Source organism: Myotis myotis, unplaced genomic scaffold, assembly GCF_014108235.1.
Source record: "Myotis myotis isolate mMyoMyo1 unplaced genomic scaffold, mMyoMyo1.p scaffold_m19_p_9, whole genome shotgun sequence".
NCBI lineage: Eukaryota > Metazoa > Chordata > Mammalia > Chiroptera > Vespertilionidae > Myotis > Myotis myotis.
Window position 1 is genome coordinate 67,522,945 of NW_023416401.1, and position 25,616 is coordinate 67,548,560.

General features: G+C 40.0%; 1 protein-coding gene across 4 annotated transcripts in view; it reads right to left on the reverse strand.

Moving 5' to 3' along the window:
• Positions 1-1,713: 1,713 nt before the first annotated feature.
• TMX4 (thioredoxin related transmembrane protein 4) overlaps positions 1,714-25,616 on the reverse strand; it is a 38,490-nt gene continuing 14,587 nt past the window's right edge. The window contains exons 3-9 of one of the 4 annotated variants that reach the window (XM_036321356.1): positions 21,689-21,734; positions 19,997-20,125; positions 17,007-17,052; positions 10,668-10,769; positions 7,754-7,817; positions 5,678-5,860; positions 1,714-4,550 (exon numbers count right to left, since the gene is read on the reverse strand). In XM_036321356.1, coding sequence (XP_036177249.1) covers positions 4,534-4,550; positions 5,678-5,860; positions 7,754-7,817; positions 10,668-10,769; positions 17,007-17,052; positions 19,997-20,125; positions 21,689-21,734 — 587 coding nt within the window. In that variant the 3' untranslated portion in view covers positions 1,714-4,533. Of the gene's footprint in view, positions 5,861-7,753; positions 7,818-10,667; positions 10,770-17,006; positions 17,053-19,996; positions 20,126-21,688; positions 21,735-25,616 lie in introns of all 4 variants that reach the window. The other 3 variants (XM_036321355.1, XM_036321353.1, XM_036321354.1) reach the window with 3 other exon arrangements.

The window sequence follows — 25,616 nt, forward strand, 5'->3', positions numbered from 1 at the left end:
GACCAGTAATGGTCTAGTCCACGTGGGCATTTGTACTGCTATTTCTCAGGAGCTTACCCTTGTGGGGCACTCGGGTTACAAAGGTAAAGAAGGTGAAGTCACTGTGGCTGAGATGGCATATCCCAGCCTCGCTTTAAGTTAGGTGTGACCCTGTGACTAAGTCCTCTCATAAGAAATGTGACCAGAAATGGTGCGCGTGTGCCTCTTGGCAGCCTACCCTTTCACCTCTGAGTGCTCCTCCATGCACTCTTCCCTTCTGACTGGTTGGGATGAAGGTGACCACAGTCACCTTAGAAACCACAGAGAACAGAGCCTCCCTGGGCCTGGATCCTAGAAAAACCTTCCTGAAGCATGGCCACTACCCCCTGGAATGGCGGAGTTGGACTAGGTGACACAGTAACACCATTCTTGTTCTTAAAGGCCCTGAAATTTGGGGGTCTGTTAACACAGCCTACACTAGTCTAATACAGTATCAACCTCAGGTTCACATGTTCTAAGAAAGAACTCCAGTTACTGTGGAATATGATCCAAAGAGCCTCCAAGATCGGGATAAGGCAGGGAGTTGCATTGTAACTCCGTGTCATTGGCTTCAAAAGCTACAGGTTTTGCTCCCACCAAGGATGTGCGGACCAAGTTCAGGTAGGCTGCGACACTGCAAAATGGGTATTTTTTCACTATATAGGCTAGTATGTATTCTGAGCCAGCTTCTCTGGGGGAGGGAAACTCAGTGGTATGGAAATTTAATCATCTTCTTTGTATTATACATCCTTCCATTGTTTTTCAAAAGTGAGCATTTTAATCTCCATTGTTTTAGTCCCCAGGGGTTTTTAAGTGTCACCTCTCCTTTGTGCTTTCCACTGCCATAGTGCCAGGAAGGTTGGGGTGCAGACCAATCATCTCAGCGCCATCTGCTCCAGCCTGGCCACCCCCAGACCTCAGGACAGAAGGAGACCCGAGAGGCAAGTGCAGTGAGATTCTATATACAACACAATGGCTGTGACAAGGAGCCCTTTGATGGCTCCTCCTTTGTTTTGTGCACTTTCCAGAGCAGCTAAAGGCACATGGTGTGGGTTTCACCAAGTCAAGGAGAAGAGGATAAAGAGGAAAAATGAACAGACTGGATGGGGGATGGACGCAGAGGAGAACATTTTTAACACAGTAATCTTTTTTCACTCCCTAGGCCAATGATGGCGAACCTTTTGAGCTCGGCGTGTCAGCATTTTGAAAAACCCTAACTTAACTCTGGTGCCGTGTCACATATAGAAATTTTTTGATATTTCCAACCATAGTAAAACAAAGATTTATATTTTTGATATTTATTTCATATATTTAAATGCCATTTAACAAAGAAAAATCAACCAAAAAAATGAGTTCGCGTGTCACCTCTGACACGCGTGTCACAGGTTCGCCATCACTGGCCTAGGCAAACAACTCTTGTGAAAACAGTTACATGAAAAACGATGGTTTTGTTTTTACTTAGCACTATCATAGGTTTTGAGGCAAATGGAAATTTACATAAAATGAAAACACAGGATCAAGGATTATGTACAATTCTGTGATTAAGGTGCTTTGCAATTCAGGCAACGTTCTGCTAGAAACTCCTATCGTGGTTCCAGTTGCTGCAGATACTATTTGAGGAGGCAAAGAATAAATACATGGGTGAAGAGGAAAATAATTAAGTACCGTGGGCTAAATAATCAAGACTATTACAAGGAATATAAATAATAAATTTATAATGTATTGCAATACAAATAAGAAGTATTTTCAGTATAAAAATTGCATTTGCACAAATAAGCTATTTAGTAACAAATACAATTACACTATATTGGAAACAAGTCAAAGGTGTACCTAGTATGTCTCACATATACAAGTACAATGTCACAGTACACAGGAAACTTTACTGAGAATAAGCCACCTGAAGGCCAAGTCCTGGTCTGAAGCTGTCATGGGCCTTTCAACAGAACCTCCTGGTTCAGGAAAGCTGTTCACAAGCTGTTGGAGGTTCATCAGACTTGATGACTCCACGTTGGTTGCAAGACAAGCTGTAACCTCAGGAGAATCAAAACGTAGGGCTGAGGTAAAGAGATACTAAACAAGGAACTTTTCTGTTGGCACAAAGAATGTGAATACTTTCCAAAATGTTGTCATATTTAACAGGATGGGTCTACCACACATTTATAACACTGGCAGAAATAACACTTCGACACGGAGATAAGGGACAGACAGACATTGATACATTAGCAAAAGCACCAATCTCCTTTCTCTCACTTCAAGCCAATTTAAGGTGCTGAAATCTCAGGTGTACCCTGACTTGTCTACCTTTTATTGACTCTTTAATGTTTCCCATCCTTCACTCTTGACTCGGTAACACAGTAACAGTAAATACTTCCCCTGAAAGATATTTTTATCATCTACTCCAAAGATATTACAGGATGCAGGCTTACATATGCCCAAATCATGTAGCAACACCAGAGCTATCAACAGATTTGGGCCATAAATAAATAAAAATGTGGCTTTCTCCAGTGTCAAAAGCCAACCTGGCCAACGCTTGTTTGCTACCTCAATATAAGATCACTAAGCAAGTTGGGTAGTGGAACAGGCCTAGGAAGAGATGTAATAAAGGAAACTAAGAAAAAGCTAGGTAGAAGGTGCCTCATTGATGAAAAGGCACCTGCTCCAACTATTCAGTTACTTTTAATTCACCTGATTTTGATTTATACAAAATACCATTGTGTAAGTAAATAACTGATACTACAATATAGGAAACCATGGCTAATGTTTACTTTTAAAATGAAAATCCTGTTTCCATGCACTTGACTCCTGGAATAAATATAAGAAATATCCTTAAAATCCCATTGAAATGTTAATTTCAAATTATTTTAGGTTGACTTTTTGCCTTTAGTTTTACATTCAGTCAGTACTGAAAACAATGTAAAGGCCTCAGGTGGAAAGAAATGAAATTAGTTGAGTATTTATCAGACCACTTGGTAAAAACCCCATCTTTTGCCAGGATATTGAAAAACAGGAAAAACAGGGGGGGGAAATGGTTTGCATAGCCAGACTTTTAAACTTCTAATGAATTTTCTTCTCCAAGATGCTTTTCTTTGCTCACTCCATTTTTTTAAAGTATCGCTGAGAAATATATATATATATCCAACTGGAAATTGGCCTTACATTTCTAAAAAGTCAAAGCAGATTTCATTCCCTCCTCTCTAGTCAAATATTCCACTTAAAAAAAAAATGATGTTATTACAAAGGAGGGGAGCTTATATAGAAAAGCCAAACTGAATCCTTTCTTAGTCTGTAGCTCTGAACTTGAGCTTAATGATCTTTGCAAACTCAATTCAGCTGATTGTAAGAGGAAGAAATCCAGTGCTGGAGGGCACGCCCAGCTCAGCAATGATCCAGAAAAGCTTCCCGGGTTAAGATGTATCAGAGACCTACCTTACGGAAGGAAAGAAAACGAGCAAATTCAAGATTTTCCTAGCCCCTCAGTTTTCTGATGGCCTCTAACTTGAGGTTGTGTTGCTGTCTGAAGAGAAAAACTATTATTGGTGACTCTTTTTTGGGGGGTACGGGGGGGTTGTCAAACCATCTTATTGAGGGTCTTTGGGGAAGGGTTGAAGGGCTGGGAGGACAATGAGATCCGATGTCCTTGGTCTGGTCAGGATCTCCCCAGCTTCATAGCTGCCAAAAGCTGGTGACTCTTTCTTATTTTGGGGGGTAATCCTCACCCGAGAATATTTTTCTATTGACTTTTAGAAAGGGTGGGAGGGGGAGAGACAGAGAGAAACACATCCATGTGAGAGACACATCAATTGGTTGCCTCCCGCAAGAGCTCTGACTAGAACACATCCATGTGGGAGCCTACAACTGAGGTACAGGCCATAGACCAGAATTGAACCTGTGACCCTTCAGTCTGTGGGCTGACACCCTATCCACTGAGCCAAAACAGCCAGGGCAAAAAATCTGGTGACTCTCATGCTGCAGGATGAGGCTGTCAGGTAACTGCATTGAAAAGATGAAAAATAACCATCTCTAAAAATTAGATTCTGGCAGAATAAAAACCCCTTTTGTGTAAATTTGCAACAGGCTCATTCAAGCACAGAAAGAGAGCAAGTTTCAGAACCGCTCCCTCCCTCCAATGATCCCGTGTTCAAAGTTAATGGAAGAAAAGGGTTATCTAAACAGCCAGATAAGAGTACACTGCATATTTCTTTCTTAAAACGACAGAAACTTTTAAATTTCATAAGCCTTCACTACTTATTATTCTGTCTGGACCCAAGGGGTGTCGAATCAACTTTAGTCATCTTTCATAAGGTTTGGAATCTAATTTTATGAATTTATTCTAAAACATAAATCAGGTAAGGCAGAAGTAGATGGATGGATTTTTTAAAAGAAATTGGGCCTCCTGGGTACTTTTAGTAGATTGAGCACTGAGAGATTTACAGGGATAAAATTCTTTACAAGATTAAGAAAGAAGGAAATGAAACCAAATCTTTCATTTCCAGATACTCACTTTCATTAATTCTTTCACCAAAAGCACATCACTGAAGGAGAACCAGAAATGTTCAGTTATTATTACAGTGGTTCAAGGCCAGGGAACCCCTTGAGATGAAAACAAAACAACACAGTATTCAAGTTTTCTTCACAAGACTACCTTGTACTGGCAAGACTTAGGGGACTTCTGGGTCGGGAAGGAATATTGCTGAAGGGACTTTTGGGGGAAAAAAATTACTCCATTTTGGCAAAAAACAACAAAATTGTCTCCTGTAAAATCCCTACCACTTTTTGAATCCCCAAAGGTTACAATAATTCATTTGAGCTGCTTGGCAGTCCACCTTCATGGGCTGCGGTTTTTGATTAACTAAACCCTTAAATCCACTAAACGCAGCTGATGTCTCACTAGGAAGCATTGTGAAGTGTGGGGAGCCTGCAGGCTGTTGGCAGGACAGCTGGAAATGGGACAGGTAAGAAATAAGACATAACAATGGAAATTTAAAGTCAAGACAACTGCCAAGCTCTTTTCTACAATAATCCAGGGCCCGCTCCATTTCTCTCTCTAAAAAAGTGACCCAGTACTATGGTGCCTGATGTTTCTTATAGTTTGACAAAAGTAACTTCTTAACACAGGAGAAGCAAGACTTCTGCTACACATGAGGATGCACAGGCTGCTTTGCTTTCACTTTATGGGGCCTGCAGCCTTGTCAATGAACAGTCCTCACGAGGGCTGGGCATCGCTACCTCTGGTCAAAACTCTCTCGCCCCAAGTGTATGCATGTGTGCCGATCCCGAATCCCCAAGCATATCCGAACACCACGCATTCTGATTGTCATGCTTGAAGGAGTCTCATTAATATACATTAAGCTTAATGCCGAGACTACATGACTAAGGTGGATTTTTAAGAGAAGCTTGCTCGGGAAACAAGGAGGATTTTGATTTAGACTGCAGACAGAGGGAAGCCGGCACACTCCTCTGCTCTATGTTCTTGGAAATAGTCTGTGAGCCTAAGGTCCCTTATCAGCATGCTGACTTTTGCGCTGCCTCACTGTGTCTTCCCTGTCAGATGGACGGGGCTGCCCAGGGGCATCTTCCTTAGTCTCATTGGGTTCTCTTTCCTCCAGGGGCTCCCTCGGGGGCCCCTGGTCCTGGGTGTCACTCGTCTCCTCATCCGCACCAGCAGCCAGGTTGTCCTCCTCCTCTTCTTCCTCTGGTTCGTCCTCATCACCAAAGTCTTCTTTCTCTTCCTCGTCGTCTACAAGGCTGTCCTTGTTTTCTTCTTCGTTTGAGTCATCTTTTTCGTCCTCTGCATCCAGCAACTGTTCAGCCCTATGAGCCTCCTCTGACTTCCGACTCTGCTCTGTGGAGGGAAGAGAGGGGAACGGCCTCTGAATAAACAATGGTCACTCAGCAGTCAAACTGGCTGTGGAATAAAGAAAGGGGGGCACACGACAGTCTTCTCCACCTTGAAGCTGTTACTGCCCAGGACAGATCTCTAGTTGGTGTCCTAGCCCAGCCCAGGAGGGCAAAGGTTCCCTCAGGCTTTGTATTTTGTACCTTGTAGAACCTGGCTCAGTGACCTACTCACTAGCCGTGGTAACTTATTCACCATATGACAAGCTGAGCCAATCAGAGTGCTCCCAGCAGTTTCTGCCAGAGTGCGGAGGAAAAGCTCTCACTTTCTACAGTGATTGCTACCGCTCTTGACAGACACTGAAATCAGTCACATGGGAGCACAATCTAACATCCCTGAGCTGTGCTTGAAGCTAGAACAACCCTGGGCTTTCAGTTGTGTGTGTTAAATACATTTTCCTTTTTCCCCAAATTGCTTTAAATTGGCTTTCTGTTACTTCTAAGAATTCTAAGGAACATAATATACCTTCTAATTATAATCATGTGCGGCATTGCAACATTTCAATCAAGGACATACTGCATATACCACAGCAGTCCTATCTAAATATATAAAAGCCCAGTGACCGGAACAGTGGAATGACCAGAACAACCAATGGCTATGACATGCTCTGTGGCAGCCAACCAGCCTGATCTGGGCCCCGATTGGTCCCCTTCCCCCTGGCCAGCCCCGCCCCCAGTTGGCCCCCAACACCCCAATTAGGGGCAGGGCCAGCCCACCAACCACCTGCAGCCCCTCCCTCCGCCAGCCCTGGCCGATGGGCCCCCATTAGGGCAGGCTGGCCAGACCCCACCCATGCACGAATTCATGCACCAGGCCTCTAGTAAGATTCTAATGGGGCTAAAAAATTCCTGTTGTAGTCATCTTGTAGAAAAGCAAGGTAATTCTCGTGTGTTTGTGGTGATGCTGGTTTAAATGCCTACTCTGCTGCCAGCTGTATAAAGTAAGACTGTATCATCTGTGTGTGTGCATGTGCATTCTGTGATGTTGCAAAAAAGACCAAATCACACCTAATGATGCATTTCTCATAATGTATCCCTATCTCATAGCACATGACTTTATCTATGGAAGTCCCAAAGTATTGAAAACTTCAAAAATTAAAAAGAAATATAGCTTATTTAAACTCTAACATAAAATTCAACAAAGTCTCATAAAAGTCTTTATGCAAAGTTTAAAAAAAATAGAATTAAAAACATGCAAATCCAGGGCTATTTGATCTCAGAAACAGTGTGAAACAGTACAAAGATTTGGGGAAACTTCTTTTTTTTAAATTAAACATTTTTTTTAATTGATTTCAAAGAGAGCAAGGGAGAGGGTGATATAGAAACATCAAGGATGAAAGAGAATCATCAACTGGCTGCCTCCTGCACACCCCCTACTGGGTACTAAGCCTGCAACCCAGGCATGTGCCCTGACCACTGGGAATGGAACCATGACTTCCTGGTTCATAGATGGACACTCACCAATGAACAACACTGGCCAGGCAGGGAGACTTCTTTCAAAGCACTTGGAATAGTTACAGGCACACAATAAAGTCCTAATAAATGTGAGTTCCCTCCCTCCCTTTTCATTCCAGTTTGAATGAAGAAAAGGGTATCAATTGATTAATGAAGGGCACATACTTAAAGGGAAAAAGGAATTGCCAAGATGAAATATTCCTTAGTTTAAGAGAGAAAAAAGAGAATTTTGTTAAATCTATATAGAGAACATATTTTAAGGAATTTAGTGGTGGTGGTTTGGTAACCTAGCACATCAGGGGGAAATCTACCACCTATATGAGCACGAAAGGGCACAACACAGAATTCCAAAAATACTCTATTTACATGAGTTTATCACACTTACCGGGGTGTTCAGATACATGCCTTGGAAATGGCACATAGAAACATTCTGATATTAACACCAAGACCTGGAGGGGTAAAAGGTGATTTTATAGTGAGTAGGTAGGACATTTATTTTCAAATAACCTTAAAAATTAAGCCTTCTACAACCAGATATTCATAGATAAATAATTAGCAGTTGGTCAAAAGTCCTCAAGACAGAAAAGGGTATACTTAAGAATTTCCTATTTTTTTAAATGTGATACAATATAGGGAGATGCTAATATTTGAAAACAGGGGTCACAAAGTCAAATGCCTAAGAGAGCCCACTAAAAATAGATGAATCATGCAGGTATAAGAAAACAGACACTATCAGCCAAGTCTACACTGGCCTTTAAAAAACACTCTTCTGGACAAACCGAACTGGTCGGTACATGGGCTGCCCCTCACCATAAATAGTAATAGTACTTCCTACACCAATGTCTTAAAGGTATTCTAAAATTTTAAAGAACTCAAAGTCATAGTCCTTTTGATTCAATTCTATAAATGTCAAATGAGTATCCTACATTTTGTTCAGAATTATTACCACCTGTATTTTCATTTATTAATTTATTTAATATTTGGTTCATTAACATCTGGGGGCAAGATTCAAAAAGAAAAAAAAATGGCAGTTTAATTATAAATCAATACAGAACAATTGAGTTTCATAAGAAAAATGAATAAAGCACTTCGATAGATACTTAAGAGATACAGAGATTACAACCATTGGGAAGGATTAAGAATGATGTATTTGAAGAAGGCACATTTAAGGCCCTGGGCATAGTCAGGAAGAGCTGGGTGGCAGCAGAGGTCTAGCTCCTTTAAGCTACACCAAATTGGGTCATGGGGGCACTTAGGTCCAGAGAAAGCTCTGAATGCCAGTCTGAGGAGACCCAACTTCTTATAAAGGAATAACATTTTATGTCACTTAATCACTTGAACAGTCTTGAATCAACTCTCTTCTTTCTTTGGGTCAAGCCCCTAATAACCTTCCTACACTGATTATTTAAATCTGTTTCCAAATAAACTTAGGACATAGGCACATCTGACATGATTTCTTGGGTTTAAAGTAAACCTGAAAGATAAAACTCTAAAACTTTATGCTGAGAAGACTTTCCAACGGTCTTGCATTAGGCTCACAATCAACCTACATTCTCCACAGCTCTACCTTAGTCTTCAGGGATCTCATATTGTTCCCTCCACATGAACCTCATGCTCCTGTGGCTCAAGAATATACTACCAGAAAAATCTAGGACCAGATGGTAGATGGGAGAAGTATATTTACATCCAAGGTCAAATTTATATCCAAAGTCAAATCCTTTTAGACCAGACCATTAGGGGCATGTTAATAGCAGTATGGTTAGTGCATCAGAATGGGAACACACCTAGGACCTAATGAATGATGTATCTAAGTTCTATCCCCACCTGTGAGGTTAACATTTAGTCAAATCTCAAATATAAACCATAGTATGAAGGAAGCATGCTCATGGCAAAATACAATGGGCTCCCTGGAATAGGACTCTGTTGTACTAACTTATGACTTGCTATAAAACAACTGCTAATGTTTTAAGCTTATTTTAAAAAGATTATGCTAGCCCTGGTCAGGGCACATACCTAGGTTGTGGGTTCAATCCCCTGTCGGGCACATACAGGAGGCAACTATTCGATGTTTCTGTCTCCCTTACTCTGTTTAAAAATTAATAAAAGCAGCCCTAACCAGTTTGGCTCAGTGGATAGAGCATCGGCCTGCGGACTGAAGGGTCTCAGGTTCAATTTCGGTCAAGGGCATGTACCTTGGTTGCGGGCACATCCCCAGTGGGGGGTGTGCAGGAGGCAGCTGATCGATGTTTTTCTCTCATCAATGTTTCTAACTCTCTATCCCTCTCCCTTCCTCCCTGTAAAAAATCAATAAAATATATGAAAAACAAAAAAAAATGCATATCCTGAGGTGAGGATTAAAAAAAAAAAAAGACTTTGCTAAAGAGCCACAATTTATTATAATGTGAAAGGACAAACTTTTAAGATAATCTTAACTAAAAGTTTGTCTTTTTTATATACATTTTTAGTAATCATCACTTATTCCTATCATATAGTAGTTAGAAGCTATGTGGTTCATATATAGTATAAGGGCATTTAAGAATTTGTTTTAATTAGTTTAAAGCTCAATCAAATGGATCAGCGAAAGCTTAACAAATTATATCAAAGAATAAAGCATGCCACAATACTTATAGTTGCCTACATAGTTAAATAAATAAATTTATTATTCCAATTCTTACCTAAAATATCTAGGGAGAAAATGCACAAAGACCTACTAGGTATGTAAGCACTAGATGTGCTTTGCATCTGATTTTTTTTTTTTTTTCACAATATTGACTGTGTTTTCTAGTCCCTTCTTTCAACATTATCTTATAAAATCCACCTCAGACTAAGGAGAGTGTATGTGTAAGCAGCTGGCCAGGGTTAGAGGTTTAATTGGAGGATATGAACAAGAAAAGAATCGTCTCATTCACTGGAGGAACAGATCCACAGCATTGGCCTTATCACCACAGAGTTCTAATCAAGTAGGCAATGTGTGAAATCACTGCTGATGGGGTTGTCTTGCAAACTATCAATTCAAGTATGATCTCAACGTTTCTTTTCATCACTGCCTATATTTTGGGGAGCACAGATCTTCAGAAAATATAAAGGCTAGAATGAAAAGATAATGATTTAATGAATTTTCCATTATTTCTCAAATTAGCATTGTAAGCAGTATCAAATAAGCAAATGCTACTTAACTGCTTAGATTACACACAAAATAATGTTTGTTTATGTGTTTTTTCTTTCTTGGCTGCTTTGTAGTTTTGCATAAAACCCATCAGGCTTTAAGAAAAGGAACGAAGATTGGCATTATCTCTTACCAGACCCATGAGAAGGCCAAAAATCAAGGTGGCAATGACGAAAAGGGCATAAGAACACCAAGCAGGCATTCCAAGGGTCACTGTGAAATAGTTGTGAAGATGCTGTAATTAAAAGAAAAATTATTTATAATGAGGACCAAAAATGTTTAAATCTAGCTCTCCAGCTATCACTCAAGTCTGCAAATTGTTTCCACATAGAGGAGCTCCCACAAGGTCATCCAATGGTTTATGCATCTGCGATTCCTCAGAACAAGTCAAGCTTTACAATAGCAGGAACCTGAGAGTATACTCAAGGTTATAGCTGATAAGAGTTCTCATTCTTTGGAGCTCATAATCTGATAGAACTCTGACAGAATTGTTTTTCTAGTCCCTTCTTCCACAATGACAGATTTTTTTTTGGTCACTCTCTGCTAATAATTATATATACCTCAATATTTACTTGTAATATGGAATCCATAAAAATTAAACTTCTTGAGCCTTGACCAATTGCTAAGTAGAACTAAATACTACTTAGAAAATATCAATCATTTTAAACATCTCCATGCTTCCTCCTTCTAGTCATTTCTCTACCTTTACCCATCCTTAACAGCTTTCCTAAATCACCATAAAACCTAAAATGTAATATTAGACAGAAGGTTTTCCCAGTTAATTCATTATGAGGAAATGAGATTTCATGAGGTTTTGAGTAGAGTGCACGTTCTTTTTTTACTATCCCCTAGAACCTTATTTGATACCGAAGAGTTAAAAAAAAAAAGAGAGAGAGAGAGAGACAATCTGAACTGGAAATTATTTCCATGCTAAAATCACACAGAAATTACAGATATGAAGTGGTAGTTTGGAGTCAACACCCACTTAGATGGGGAATTACAGGAGCCATGCTTCCTCAAGAAGGTTTAGTGGTTGTAGGTTTCAGGCCATTATAGCTTCAAGAACAGCCATTTGAAATTTACTGGGCACACGATAAAATGGCTCCAAGCTAAATGTCATCAGCAGGCAGAGATAACAAGTGAAAGACTTGCCTAGAACAGATGTAATAACTAAAAATGAGTCCAAGTTTCCATTTTAATATTTCTCAAAATCTAAATTACTCAAGTCATTGGTTTCTGTTTATAAAGGTCAATACAATTAAATAATATACTTCATTTTAGCTTAAATCTAAATGATAAACAAACAAAAAAGCTTGTTCAACTAATCTAGAAAAATCTGAGATCTCTTCTCTCCAATCTCTTACTCAGGTGAAGAGATAGATATAAAAACTCAGCAAATACTTTAAACACTGATCCATGTAAAAAATATTTGTTAGGCCCTAACCGGTTTGGCTCAGTGGATAGAGCGTCAGCCTGCGGGCTGAAAGGTTCCAGGTTCAATTCCGGCCAAAGGCATGTATGTTGGTTGCGGGCACATCCCCAGTAGGAGGTGTGCAGGAAGCAGCTGATCGATGTTTCTCTCTCATCGATATTTCTAACTCTCTATCCTTCTCCTTTCCTCTCTGTAAAAAATCAATAAAATATATTTAAAAAATAAATATTTGTTAGGTAAGTTATAGGTACTGGAAAATCCTTAAATAATCTGGATTTGTAACACTGTCATCTGTAACTGTTGTCTACACTGGTCATTTTTCTGTCTTCAGCCAAGGCAATTGTTTATTCAGAATAATCCAGCATTCTGGAACCCAGCAGGCAAAAGAAGTATTGGGATTTCAAATGGTTTAGTCAAATCCTTTTCAATGGAAGTTCTAAATACTGCACAGGTTCCTACTTTAGAAAACTCTATGTACTGAACATAGTTAATGCTTTTCTTGGTGACTCAGTGAGGTGATCAGGATTAATCCCTGAAATGTGCCAAGGAATTAGAAGATAGAGAAAGCCAGTCTGCCTTTGAGCTGACCTATGGACGTAAGTATTCTGGAACTTGCTCTATAAAAAATATCTGCCCATTTGCCTTACTCATATGGTTGGAATGAGTTATGTGCAGTTATAAATCCTTCTAGACAGCATCGTATGCCCTTTCTGCAAAATAAATGATTAAAGTAACCCTCAGAACCTTTCTATTTTCTAGAATGCAGTAAATCATTTGCCTTTGTGTCACTGCATTGTGAGTCACACATTTCTTAGCACATTCAAAATACCTACTTATTTTAATAAGCTCCACTTCAATGTTCTTGTATCTGCTGATACTTTGGAGGATTTATTTGAGCTTCTTAGAGAAATCCTGACAGAGGGCTGGTAGAATATGGTCTTTTAGGTGATTACTACTAAAGTCTCATTAATCAAGTTTTGTTTTCACAGCTGCAGACATAAACCTTTATCTGTTTACATTATCTGCCACCACAATGGTTTTAGAGTACCTGAGTGTTAGGGTACTTGGTTCTAGTTCAGCCGTGGGCAAACTACGGCCCACCGGATCCGGCCCTTTAGAAATGAATAAAACTATTGAAAAAAAAGACCGTACCCTTTTATGTAATGATGTTTACTTTGAATTTATATTAGTTCACACAAAAATCCATCCATGCTTTTGTTCCGGCCCTCCGGTCCAGTTTAAGAACCCATTGTGGCCCTCGAGTCAAAAAGTTTGCCCACCCCTGTTCTAGTTACTTGAAGTCTTTATATATATATACATACACACACACTAGAGGCCCAGTGCACAAATTCATGCACCAGTGGGGTCCCTTGGCCTGGCCTGCAGGATTGGGCCGAAATCAGCTGAAGTCCCCCGAGGTGTCCCAGATTGTGAGAGGGCACAGGCCAGGCCAAGGGACCCCACTGATTCACAATCAGGGCCGCGGAGGGACCCGGGAGGGCTCCAGGGCATGTCCAGCCCATCTTGCTCAGTCCCAATTGGCTGGACCCCAGCAGCAAGCAAACTTACCAGTCAGAGCATCTGCCCCCTAGTGGTCAGTGCACATCATAGTGACCAGTTGAGCAGCCTTAGCATATCATTAGTATATTACACTTTGATTGGTTGAACGGCCAACTAGACGGCAGGACACTTAACATATTAGGCTTTTATTATACAGAACTAGAGGCCTCGTGCACGAAATTCATACATGGAGGGGAGGGTCCCTCAACCTGGCCTGCACCCTCTCCAATCTCGGGTCCCTCTCGCAATCCAGAAACACTAGCTCTAAGTGCTCACCTGCCTGCCTGCCTGCTGCCCCTCACTGCTCTCCCCTCCTGGCCTGATCTCCTTAACTGCCCATCTGCTCTCCCATCCTCTCTGTGCCTTCAGACCTCGGCACAGGAGTGCTAAGAGCTCTCCGCCAAGGCCCCACCCCTGTCCTGATGCTCCCCTGCGCGGGCCTGAGCATACCTCTGCTGGGGGGACCACCCCGTCCTGACGCCTCTGGCGGCAGCCTCATGTCCCAGTGGTGCAAGTCCCCGCCCCCCTCCCTGCCCACCAGCTCCTGTGCACGCACAACCTGTTGAACATGACTGGGACACCGTTAGGACCAATTAGCATATTACCTCTTTATATATATAGATGTTTCCAGGCCATGACTGATTAAAATTTATCAAATTCAATTTTAAATTTCTGTGTTTCTGTTTCTTTAACTGCCAGGCAACGATAGTTTTCACTTAAGGAAAATACTGATTCTTGTTGTGTGTGTTCATTACAAGGAAGCAATCTACTGTTTCCTTAAAATACACAAACATGTTGCCTGATGGGCATGACACCTTATTATTGATGACTGATTTAGAGCCAATTTTGGGTTACATATAGTTTTGAGTAAGAAGACTGAATGAAGATACCATTAGAGTAGAATATATAAAAATATTCCAACCAGTGGCCAGATGAATTTAAGCAATGGAGCCAGGCCAACACATTCACAGATCAGAGGGAGAGCCCTTCCTCCCCAAGGAGGCCAGCACTCCCACTGGGACCTGAACTACTGCAGGTGAGATCAGATGCTTCCCAGGGGCACCCACCCACCCAGCCCAGTGTTGCACAGTCTCATTTAGGGCTGGGCTGGCCCAGAAAGACTGACAGCCTTTTGTATTTACATTCTACCTATGTCACAGGATACACTCTGAGGAGTTTGGGGACAGGCCCTACATCCCCTCTATCCTTCTTAGACACAGGTAAGAATCCTCAAATATATTCCCTGAATGGAGCAGCTCAGAAAGACTTCTCCAGTGACAGCCAAGGTTTTACTACTTCCCCTTCCATGTCATACCCTCTGCAACAAGACACAACCTTGCAGGCCCCTGCAGACATTAAGAAATATATCCTGTGGATGTGTACCATCTCATTGTAATATTGTTCTAGATATTAGGTGCAAGAAAAGAAAAGTAAAAGAAGATATGCCACTATAAAAAACACCGTGGATATTTCACAGTTTTAAAATACACTCTTACTATTCTCCAGTCTAAATACTCATGGTCTTTACTTCTCATCATGTGACATTTACAAAGCATTAGACCTTCTCCATCACATGGATTATCCTCCCAAAGATGCAGCACACTTATAGTGGCTAAATTTTGCCATATGCCTGCGTAACTACAGTAACGTTGAGAAGAGGGAAGTTATCGTATTAGCTTAGTGAGCAGCACAAATTCACCATATCAAATCTATAATAATAAAAGTGTAATATGCTAATTAGAACAGATGACCTTCCGGACGAAGCCGGATCTGCAGCCCCAGGATCGAGGAAGCCGCTGCGGCCGCAAAAGCCTACTCTTGCACGAATTTTGTGCATCAGGCCTCTAGTCAAATAATATTTAAGTACATTCAAATGCTAAACCTAGCTACCAAGTACACATTATACAACTGCCATAAAACCTTATTTTAATCCTGCCATCAGAGTTTGTTAAAAATAAATGAATACAAACAAAACATTTTTGTTTCCTAATCAGAGGGGGAAAGCAAAATAATGACAATAATTAATGAATATAACTAACAAAAACAGTTATCAAGTATGTACTTGGTGCGGGTTCTATGCTAAGCATTCAAAGAATTCTAGTAACAACAGTTACAAGAGGAAAAGCAATGGGTTCAGAGACATATACACAAGGTGGAGAATAATGGCTTGTCCTCTAGAAAAGAGATAACGCCTCCCTGCATCATTGTAGCCAACTGTGACAAGAGATAAGAAGACAAAGACTGACGGTCTCTCCAAACACTTGCTCCAGACAGAATCTCAGCCCCAGGATTCCTAACCCTGCCTAAGGTACCGCTTCTGGTTCATCTCACAAGGCAGAAAATAAAACACAACTTAAAAACTTAGACACAAAAGGTTGCTCTTGAATTTCCCTCAACATATCTCGACGTGCATGAGAAACACAGAGTCTTCTTGAGCTCCTTGAATATTAAGTTCCAAAATAACATCACGACCTACACAAAGCTTAGAAAGACAAATACAGGAACTCATTTTGAAGACGTAGAATACTTTAAGAATATATATTTAATTCCACAGCAATTGTGCTAAATCTGACAGGATTTAGCTCACTCTACACATAAAGGGGAGCACAAGGTTTTGTGACACATTCAAAATTATATAATTGTCCAAACTTTTAACTAAATAATAGTTTGAATTCACTGAAATGACTCAGTGAAATGATACAATCACATATAGCAAGAGTGTCCAAACTTTTTCCTGAAGGGGCAGAAAGCAAATATTTTAGGCTTGTGGGCCACATGGTCTCTGTCACAGCTACTCAACTTTACCTCTTAGAGTGAAAGCAACAGGTAATGAATGAACATGGCTATGTTTCAAAAACAGGTGGCCAGCCCACAAGCTATAGTTTGCTGATTGCTGACATACAAATTCACTTTCGGGCTTAATCTTTGATCTGTAGATTATGACAATGGGAATATAAAATGAAGTAAAACCACATGAGCCTGATTCAGCTTTGATAAAGAGATTCATCTCTGATCTAAAAAAGTATGACTTTGACACAACAGTTACTGGTCATTGTTCAATTTATGCCTTTCTACACAAAGACACATTTCCACTGGGGACCCTTGTGAGAGTAGTTGTGTGGCTTAATAAGAAAAGTGAAATTATAAAAGTATTCACAATGTTTATTTTCCTATGGTTTAAAAGTTACATTCTTACTCTTTAAAAACCCTCTGCAAAGCCCTAACCGGTTTGGCTCAGTGGATAGAGCATCGGCTTGTGGACTGAAGGGTCTCGGGTTCGATTCCGGTCAAGGGCATGTACCTTGGTTGCGGGTGCATCCCCAGTAGGTGTGCAGGAGGCAGCTGATCAATGTTTTTCTCTCATTGATGTTTCTAACTCTCTATCCCTCTTCCTTCCTCTCTGTAAAAAATCAATAAAATATATTTAAAAAAAAACCCTCTGCAAAGATAATCACAAAGGGTATATTTAAAATTACTTACCCAAATCTTGCCAGAGATGCTAAAAAGGCCAGCCATTCCAGACATCCTAAAAAACAGAGAGAAGGAGAACCATTGGTGATGTATACTGTGAAAAAAAAACCAAACTCAGGTCACAAGGATCTGCCCTTCCACTCTGCAATACATTGTCCTCTCTCCTGCATTTACTTGTGTTCATACAGAGCTTCAGCTCCACAGCCATCATTTCAGGCACTGCTGTAAATACATTCAAATCCCCTGGCCCCTTCTCCCTCCACTGTACATGCCTGGCAAAACCCCAACTGTCTCTGGGGACAAATCAGCTGACTGCTCTTCCTTCAGTCACAAGCCTGTTTGTGCCTCACTACTGCACTTTCAGGCTCTACCTGCCAGGGCAGCTCTTGTGCTTTTCCCTTTCTTCACTCCCTTCCACCCTCCTCTCCCCATTCACTCTCAGCTCACACTCCTCACATGTCACTGTGAAATCAGAAGCCATTATGTGATCTCTCTTATCTTCTCACCACCCAATCTGAGCCTGGGGTTCACCTGCATGCACCTTGTCTTGTTTCCACAGAGAAAGTCTATCTGCCCTCCTCCTCTTGGCCTTGGATCCCATCCCTTTGGCTTATTAACATCTTGGTTCTTTTTGCCAGCCCCTCTGCCTGCATCAGCAACTTCTTCCTTTCTGCTGGGTCATTCTCATGGGCATGAAAACATGCTCGACCTTCTCCATCTTTTAAAAAGAGCGTCCTTGGACCCTCCAGCTTCTCTTCTCCAAGGAGTAGGCCACACTTGTTTCTTCTTCCTTACTGTACCTTTAACCCATTCAAATCTGCTCCTGCCCTCACTACTGCAGTATCACTAGTTGTGAAAGCCACAATGACCCTGCAATTGCTTCATTCAACGTCCATGTCTCAGACTTGATCTTCTTTCACCTCTTGGTAACACAGGACACAGGACTACTCTACACTCTTAAGCACCTAATTTACTTGGCTTCCGGGAAACCCCATAACCCTGCTTGTCCTCCTGACTCACTGGTACTCATTTTCAGTTTTTTGACTCCTTCTGCTGACTCCTTCTCTTCTTAACTCTGTGTCTTGTGGCTAGGCCACAAGCACTTTTCTCTCAATCTTTAGGTGATCTCCTCCCTCCCAAGGCTTTGAATACCATCTATATGTTTTGTATTTGTGTTCCTGAATTCTCTAAGGACCCATCTCCATACATCCAACTCGACAGCTCTACAAAGAAATCTGCATCTCAAACTTAACACATTTAACACTGAACCCTTGCTCTTCTCTTGCTCAAACCAGTAAGATTCAAACCAGAAACCCAAGAGATTTTTTGTAAATCTTCCCTCTCCTTCACCTTAGACAAGTCTACCTGCAAAGTATTTTAAATCCACCCATTCTCTCCATCCCACTGCTGCCACCCTGCTATGCACTAGCACCATCCCTAGGCTAGACAGAGCAACAGCCTCCTAGCTGTCTGACCTCATCCATTCTTGCCCTCCCCAGTCTCTTCTCCGAAGAGTCACCATGTCATTGCACGCACTGATAGCATCCAGGTTCCTCAATGTGGTCAAAGGCCTGTATGAGCTGGCTCCTGCCTGCCCCTCTTTCTTGGCTTATATACTAGTATATACTACTCTCCCCACCAATCACCGTCTTGACCCCGGCACTTTCTGCTCTCAGCATAGCAAGCTCTTCCAAACTGGGGCCTATCCCCATGTCACACTGATTCCTGGGAATATTCCTGCCCTGCTCTGCACGCAACTCGGTTGTTCTATCCTTCAGGCCTCACTATTGTCCTTCCCTCAGAGCGACCTCTCCTAATCCCTCATCCAACAGAGGTCCCTGCCCCAGTTATTCCCTGCCTTAGTAAACATTGTTTTTGTTTGTTTTGTTTTAAACAGCCTACAATTCTTTATATCTCCATTTTTTTTTTCAATCTGTTTTACTTTCAGCTGCCTAAGGGGAGCAGAGATACATGCCCATCTTTTTCACTTTTGAATATCTAGCAGCTGGAACAGTATCTGGCATAAACTCATCTCCAATACTGGGAGAATGAAAGCTGCTTTTACGGTAGACTAAGTTACGTATTTTCAGAGTATTACATAAGTACTATTTACATGATTTATTCCTGAAATATTACATCATTTAATCCTTTTTCAGCAAGGATATTCCTTATACTTGTATATACTAACAAAATTAATTACAAATATGATAACTCATTCAAAACTAAAACCAACTATGGGAAAAGTTATTATGGATTGGCCCTATCTACCTCACCAATTATTATGTAATTCACCCTCATGGCTGTAAGTTACCCGGCAATATTCCGCTAGGCAGTTAAAGACACCATAGGTTTTAGTTTCCACATTGATACAAGAGTAATTCCTTCATAAACTATAATTCAAGGAAGAGCCACTTCCATATCTTATCAATAATTTAAAAGGAAGAAAGAATGATAACTGTGTTCAATACCATATTTTCCAAAGAGAAAAAAAGTTGGCCCTGACTGGTTTGGCTCAGTGGATAGAGCGTCAGCCTGCGGACTGAAGGGTCCCAGGTTCGATTCCGGTCAAGGGCATGTACCTCGATTGCAGGCACATCCCCAGTGAGGAGTGTGCAGGAGGCAGCTGATTGATGTTTCTCTCTCATCGATGTTTCTAACTTTCTATCCCTCTCCCTTCCTCTCTGTAAAAAATCAATAAAATATATATTCAAAAAAAAGAGAGAGAAAATAGTTGGTTGGTGTGGCTTAGTGAAAAAGTTAGGGGTGACTTTCTGCAACCCACCTGAAGCTGGACACTTACTTCCCAGTATACTCACAACTAGCTGAAACACATGTGGGCCATAAAACCCAAAACACACATGGTCTAAGCATGGTCATATGTAGCCTGGGTAATCAGAAGTGAATATGAAGAAAAACGGAGACTTTCAAGGTCCATGAACTGTTCACTTGATACTGCTTGTTTCATTAATTGGCCCCATTAGATAAAAATTACAAGTTACGTTAAAGAAGCCGGGTATTTCCAGCCAGTCAGAGGCTCAACTGATTGCCACTTCTTCTCTAAGATATAATTCTGCAGGTCTTCGTAGATTCCTGGGCCACGGTAACGACGGAATATCCCATCCTTTGCACTATAAATTATAAAAACAAATAGAAAACACACAGATTAAATAACAAGTGTTGCAGATAACAAAAATAACTATTGGTTTTACATGTGAACTACACTCTGAATTTTAACTTGTCTTAAATAGAGAAAAAATTATAGCTAAGCATAAATAAGGAAGCACGCATAAGTATTAATCTATTACAAATGAGAAATTGAAAAAGCATTAAACGTTCTAATTTATCACTGCAAAATTCACGAGCATAAGCAAAGTTCTTGCCAAGTTACTTTTTATTATTTTTGCTACCAAGTATTTCAAGTTTCTCTTATAACAGCAAAACAGCAGTTGTTATTAAGTTTTAAAAACTCTCTACATTTCCAAATTTTGTCATTTAAGTCCCTCCTTGAAAATGAACAAAACACCATCTCACATGCCCCTTGCGTCTTCCCCCGCTCCTGCTTTCTCCCCAGTCAAGCTTCCTAAGAGCAGCGTCTACATTCACCATTTTCTCCTCAGATATTACTCATTCGCAATCCGTGCGACTTAGGGTTATGCTTCCACGACTCCATGGAAACTGCTCATATGGGGGAGAGTCCCCAGTGACTCTGAAGCGCCACATCCAGGCAGCACTTCTCTTTTGTCTGTCACTGGCACTGCCCACAACTGAACATGCCTTCCTCCCTCTCTCCCTTGGCCTTTGAGCTCTCTGGACTTCTTCCTCCTATTCTGACCACTCCTCCTCGTTCCTTACTCCCTGTCCTAAGGCTGGTCAACCCCAGGTTTTATCCATGACCTACTTCTATTCCTGTTGCATACATTCTCTCTAAATATATTTTAACTCTTATCTTGATTCTGGGAAATCCCCAATATGTATTTCCAGTCTAAATCTTTTGAGCTTTAGATCCTCAAATCAGACAATCACCTAAACTTTTCTATTTGAAATTAGCATAGTCACGTCACACTATTTTCTCCATTTTGGCCTCTATCTTCCAAACCTCATCTTATTCCAAACCTCAGCTTATGACCAAATAGCTCCTCAATAGCTTTTAGTAGTGACACATGGCCTATTGGTAGTCATTGCAGGCTTTTCCTTCCTTATGGCTAATTGGTCACCAAGTTCCAATGATCCCACCTCCCAAGCATCTCCAGAACCCACCCCTTCCTTTCTCTTCCCCCTCTCACTACTTGAGCCTCCCTAACATCACATCAGCCAGGATGATCCATACAGAACTCCTTACAGTTCTCAGAAGGTAGCTCATTTTCTTCTGGGCTTTTCCATGGCATCTCCTGTATCTGGAAAGGCCTCTCTACCTTGTCTATTTAACCAATTCCGACATATCCTTTAAGAATCATCCCACCTTTTATGTCATCAGAAAAATCTTCTTTGACCCTCCCACGCCCCACCTTCAATTAGCTGCCTGCAGCACTCTGAGCATTCCTCTCTTCTAATAGCTATCATTCCCACAGAGCTGTCTTTCTCCTCCAGATGTTAAGCTGAATGTGTGATGGTTATGGAAAAAAACTTAGAATTCTTGATACACATCTACCGATTTATAATATTTACAAGCCCAGAATATTACTTTAACTTACTGAAAAAATGCTGGGAGAGTGGTGACAAAGAAGCGGCCACTCAAACCTACAAGAAGCATAAACAAAAAAAGTTACAAGTCAAACTCTAACTAACCCAAGCAGCTAACTTAATTTATAAGATCAAGCAGCCTAAGCTGACTTGCGTGCGTGCGTGCGTGCATGCGTGTGTGTGTGTGTGTGTGTGTGTGTGTGTGTATTTCAGAGAGGAAGAGAGAGGGAGACAGAGATAGAAACATCAATGATGAGAAACAATGATCAGCTGCCTTCTGCATGCCCCACACTGGGGATTGAGCCTGCAACCTTGGCATGTGCCCTGACAGGAATTGAACCATGACCTCCTGGTTCATAGGTCAGTGCTCAACCACCACCCACTGAGCCATGCTGGCCAGGTGAGCTTGCTTTTATATCACAGAATTAAGTCACATACACTATTTATTTTTTTTTTACTTAAAGAAATTTCATTTTTACCCAATTTCATTTTCTAATACATTCCAGTTAGTGGCATACAACTTGCTTATTCTGATGTTACATAGGAGTTTTCTGGCTTGTGTATCACTTAGAATTTTATGATGGCTGACAGAACAGGTGATAGTCATGTAATGACTATATGACCTGAGATAAATTACTTAACCTTTCTGACCTTAGATAAATTGCTTAACTTTTCTAGTCTCAGTGACCTCATCTAGAAAATAGGTATATTAAAGCCTAACTGAATTGTTCTGAAGTTAGACTAGCTCAGTATATTAAGTACTTACTAGTAGCACATAGTAAAGGACTCAATCAATAAATTATAGATATTATTAGATCACATGTAGGTTTTAAAATAATAAAGAATCTGAAATAATAAGATCATGTATAACCTTTGCACATTTATAAAATGTGTAAGTACTGTCCAGGGACAGTACATTAAACAGATTTTCTCAAATTTTCAGTAAAGCAAACCTTTACTGAACGTTAACTAGACATCGAACGCTATGCGAAGTACATGTGAAAACAAAGACAAATAAAACCCTTAATAAGTCAGCAAATCTTTACTAATTACCTTTGTTCCAGGGACTGTGATAACTGCTCAAGACACAAAGATAAGTAAAAACATGTCCAGTCTTTGTTCTCACAGAGCTTACAGTCTGGTTAGTGGCAGAGGGAAAGACCTTGATACTTACCATCATAACTCTAAACAGATAGATGATATCAAGAAAGGGGCATGCAACAAAAGTCTGGATGAGACTAGGAGTAAAGAACAAATCCCTGCTCTTTATATGTTTACAAATAAAAACATTTCTGTGGGCACCAAGAATGAGCGAGCCTGGTACTGGCAAAGAGAAGGAGAGGGAAAGGATGCTCCTGGCCAGCATGGGGAAATGACAGAGACATGATTTTCACATTTCTCATCACTTCTGACTTTCCCACTGAAGAACAATTTGGACAAAATCAAAATCTATTCAAATAAAGGAGATCAAATGTCACATCTTTGTGGTTATTTGAAACGCTCAAGGTTTACTTTCAATAACATACAAAAGTTGCTTATACCCATTGTATAAATTAAATTTTATTCAGCATGATAATTTATTGATTAGTGATGAGTCTTCCCAAAGAAGAAATTGCTTTTTTTCTCCCTCATATCAAACCAAGCAGACTCTAAAATAGCCCTATGGCACTTAAAGAAAACACAGTACTATGAAGGCAGTAAAAGTCAATGTTACAAAAAGAAACATTTACTACATACATTTATCATTGTACATCTTTTTAAAGGTTTTACTGGCAGTAACAACACCACAAGTGACCTGAGAAGTCAACTGAGACTGTTAACAAGCATGTCTGTCTGCAGGGCATTTTCACCTCTAACACTGCTTGGAATTCCACGCTAGCAGGGAACATAGGTATCTTTTCACTTATTTTCAACTCTAAACTGCCAGGGGGAAAAGTGTTGGAAATCCTAAGGGCTTAAAAATTACTATATGCTTAAAATAATTATTATAAACAATTTCACAGCTCACTTCTTTACTAGCTAGAGATTCCTATGACCACCCAAGTTTCTATGTAAGAAAAGTGACAATGTTAGCGTATTATGCTTTATTTAGATGATCTTTTAAAATGGAATGAACAAATAGCATGTCACCACTTCTTCAAGTTTCTATTTAGGTCTTACATTTATTAAAATACATAGACAGGATTTCTAATAAATGTTATCAGTGAAGACAATATTTTTAACCTTTCTTTAAAATCCTGCAAATGTTCTTGGTCATCACTGGTCATGGAAATAAGTTAAAAAGTAAACAATAAATACATAAAATATTTCATAAAACACAGTAAGTTATATAATATACAAAATAATATTTCCAGTGTCACAGGCCAGCTTACCTGGGGTCAAACCCTACTTCTGCCTCTTATTTGATTTTAACCAAAGACATTAAATCTGTCTGGGCTTAGGTTTTCTTATCTTATTATAAATAAGCATCATGATTTCTCATACTATTTTAGTATTAAATAATTTTACATTTATAAAGAACATAGAAAACAGTATCTGATATATAAGTACTAAATAAATACTAGTTATTATTTCATATTTTTAAATCTCTGATTCAAAGTTGAGTAAAATGAAAGGCTATAACAAACACAAACTCATTTATTGTTAAGTGCTTTGGAAATTGTACATTATTTTGGATAATATAACATATTTTCACTAATAAACGTGCTAATGGAAATCAATGAGTACAGAGAAAATAAGAGAAACACAGTGACAGATGGTCTCAGATTTTTGTTTTAGGCTAGAAGGTACAGGATGCATGTTCCCAAAATTGCTAGGTTAAAGGGTATAAAAATGTTTTGGCTTTTAATATGAATTACTATTTTGATTTTTTTGTAATGATGATATCAATATACAAAACTGCTAATTAAGGTTCATTGAAAATAATGACCATTATTAACAAATGGTTGCACCTCAAGATTGCTTCATGTTTGTTAATATTTTTTCAAATGACAACCTATGTGGGACAGTAACAAGGTTACAACATCTAACTCAGATATGAGTTGTTTGCTGTCTGGAATAATATATTGTCACTGACGATGTATTCAGTAAAATCAGTAACAAAATCTAGAGCAACCGAAGTAGTCCTTGGATTATGACAACTACTAAGCCCTTAAATATCTGATACCATAGAAAACTGATTTCAAATAAATGTCACTTCTGAGAGGCTGAAAGATGTCAGAAAGCTCTGAGTCTCATGCCAGCGCTCCAAAAATGTCTTCTAACCTTTAACACTGATGTTATGAAGTTTCAAGGGAGACATTCATTACCTTAAAAGTTAAAACATGATCAACAGAGAAGCACAATCTTAGGTTGTGGCCTCAGGGTTTAAAAACAAGTTAAATGTGGATCTTAAGGAATATAATAACAACATGGGGGCAGCTCCTTTTAAGGTTTGCGTGATGGTTCACTGCAACAAACATCAGTAAGCGGGGAAGAAACAAGTGCACTCAAACCTTCAAGTAAGAGAGAACGTTTGACCACAGGCCTTCCAAAATTCCTACAGGCCTGCCCTTTTTACTTTAAGGGCCAACTACCATCTTAAAATGAAGACTATACTGCAACATAAAAGAGGCATTAATCCAAAATGCAGAAAAAAACTTTTATTAGCAACTTTATCTTAAACATTTAGCAAAATAAAAAGAAGTGTTAAAAGACTAGAGAGAAAATTATGACAGGGAACTATATTTTGATAGGCAAAAGCACAATAGAAATTATATGAGTTCTAGATTAAGAAAATGGGGATAGCTACTGGCTTGTGCTTCACCATTTATTAGCTGTTTTTACCTTGGACATGTGACTTAACCTCTCTGAGGCTTTGTTTTTTAAAGAGTATAGAGAGAAATAGTCTATTCTTCCTAGGGCTATTATGAGCCTGAAATGTATATAAGTGCTTAACAC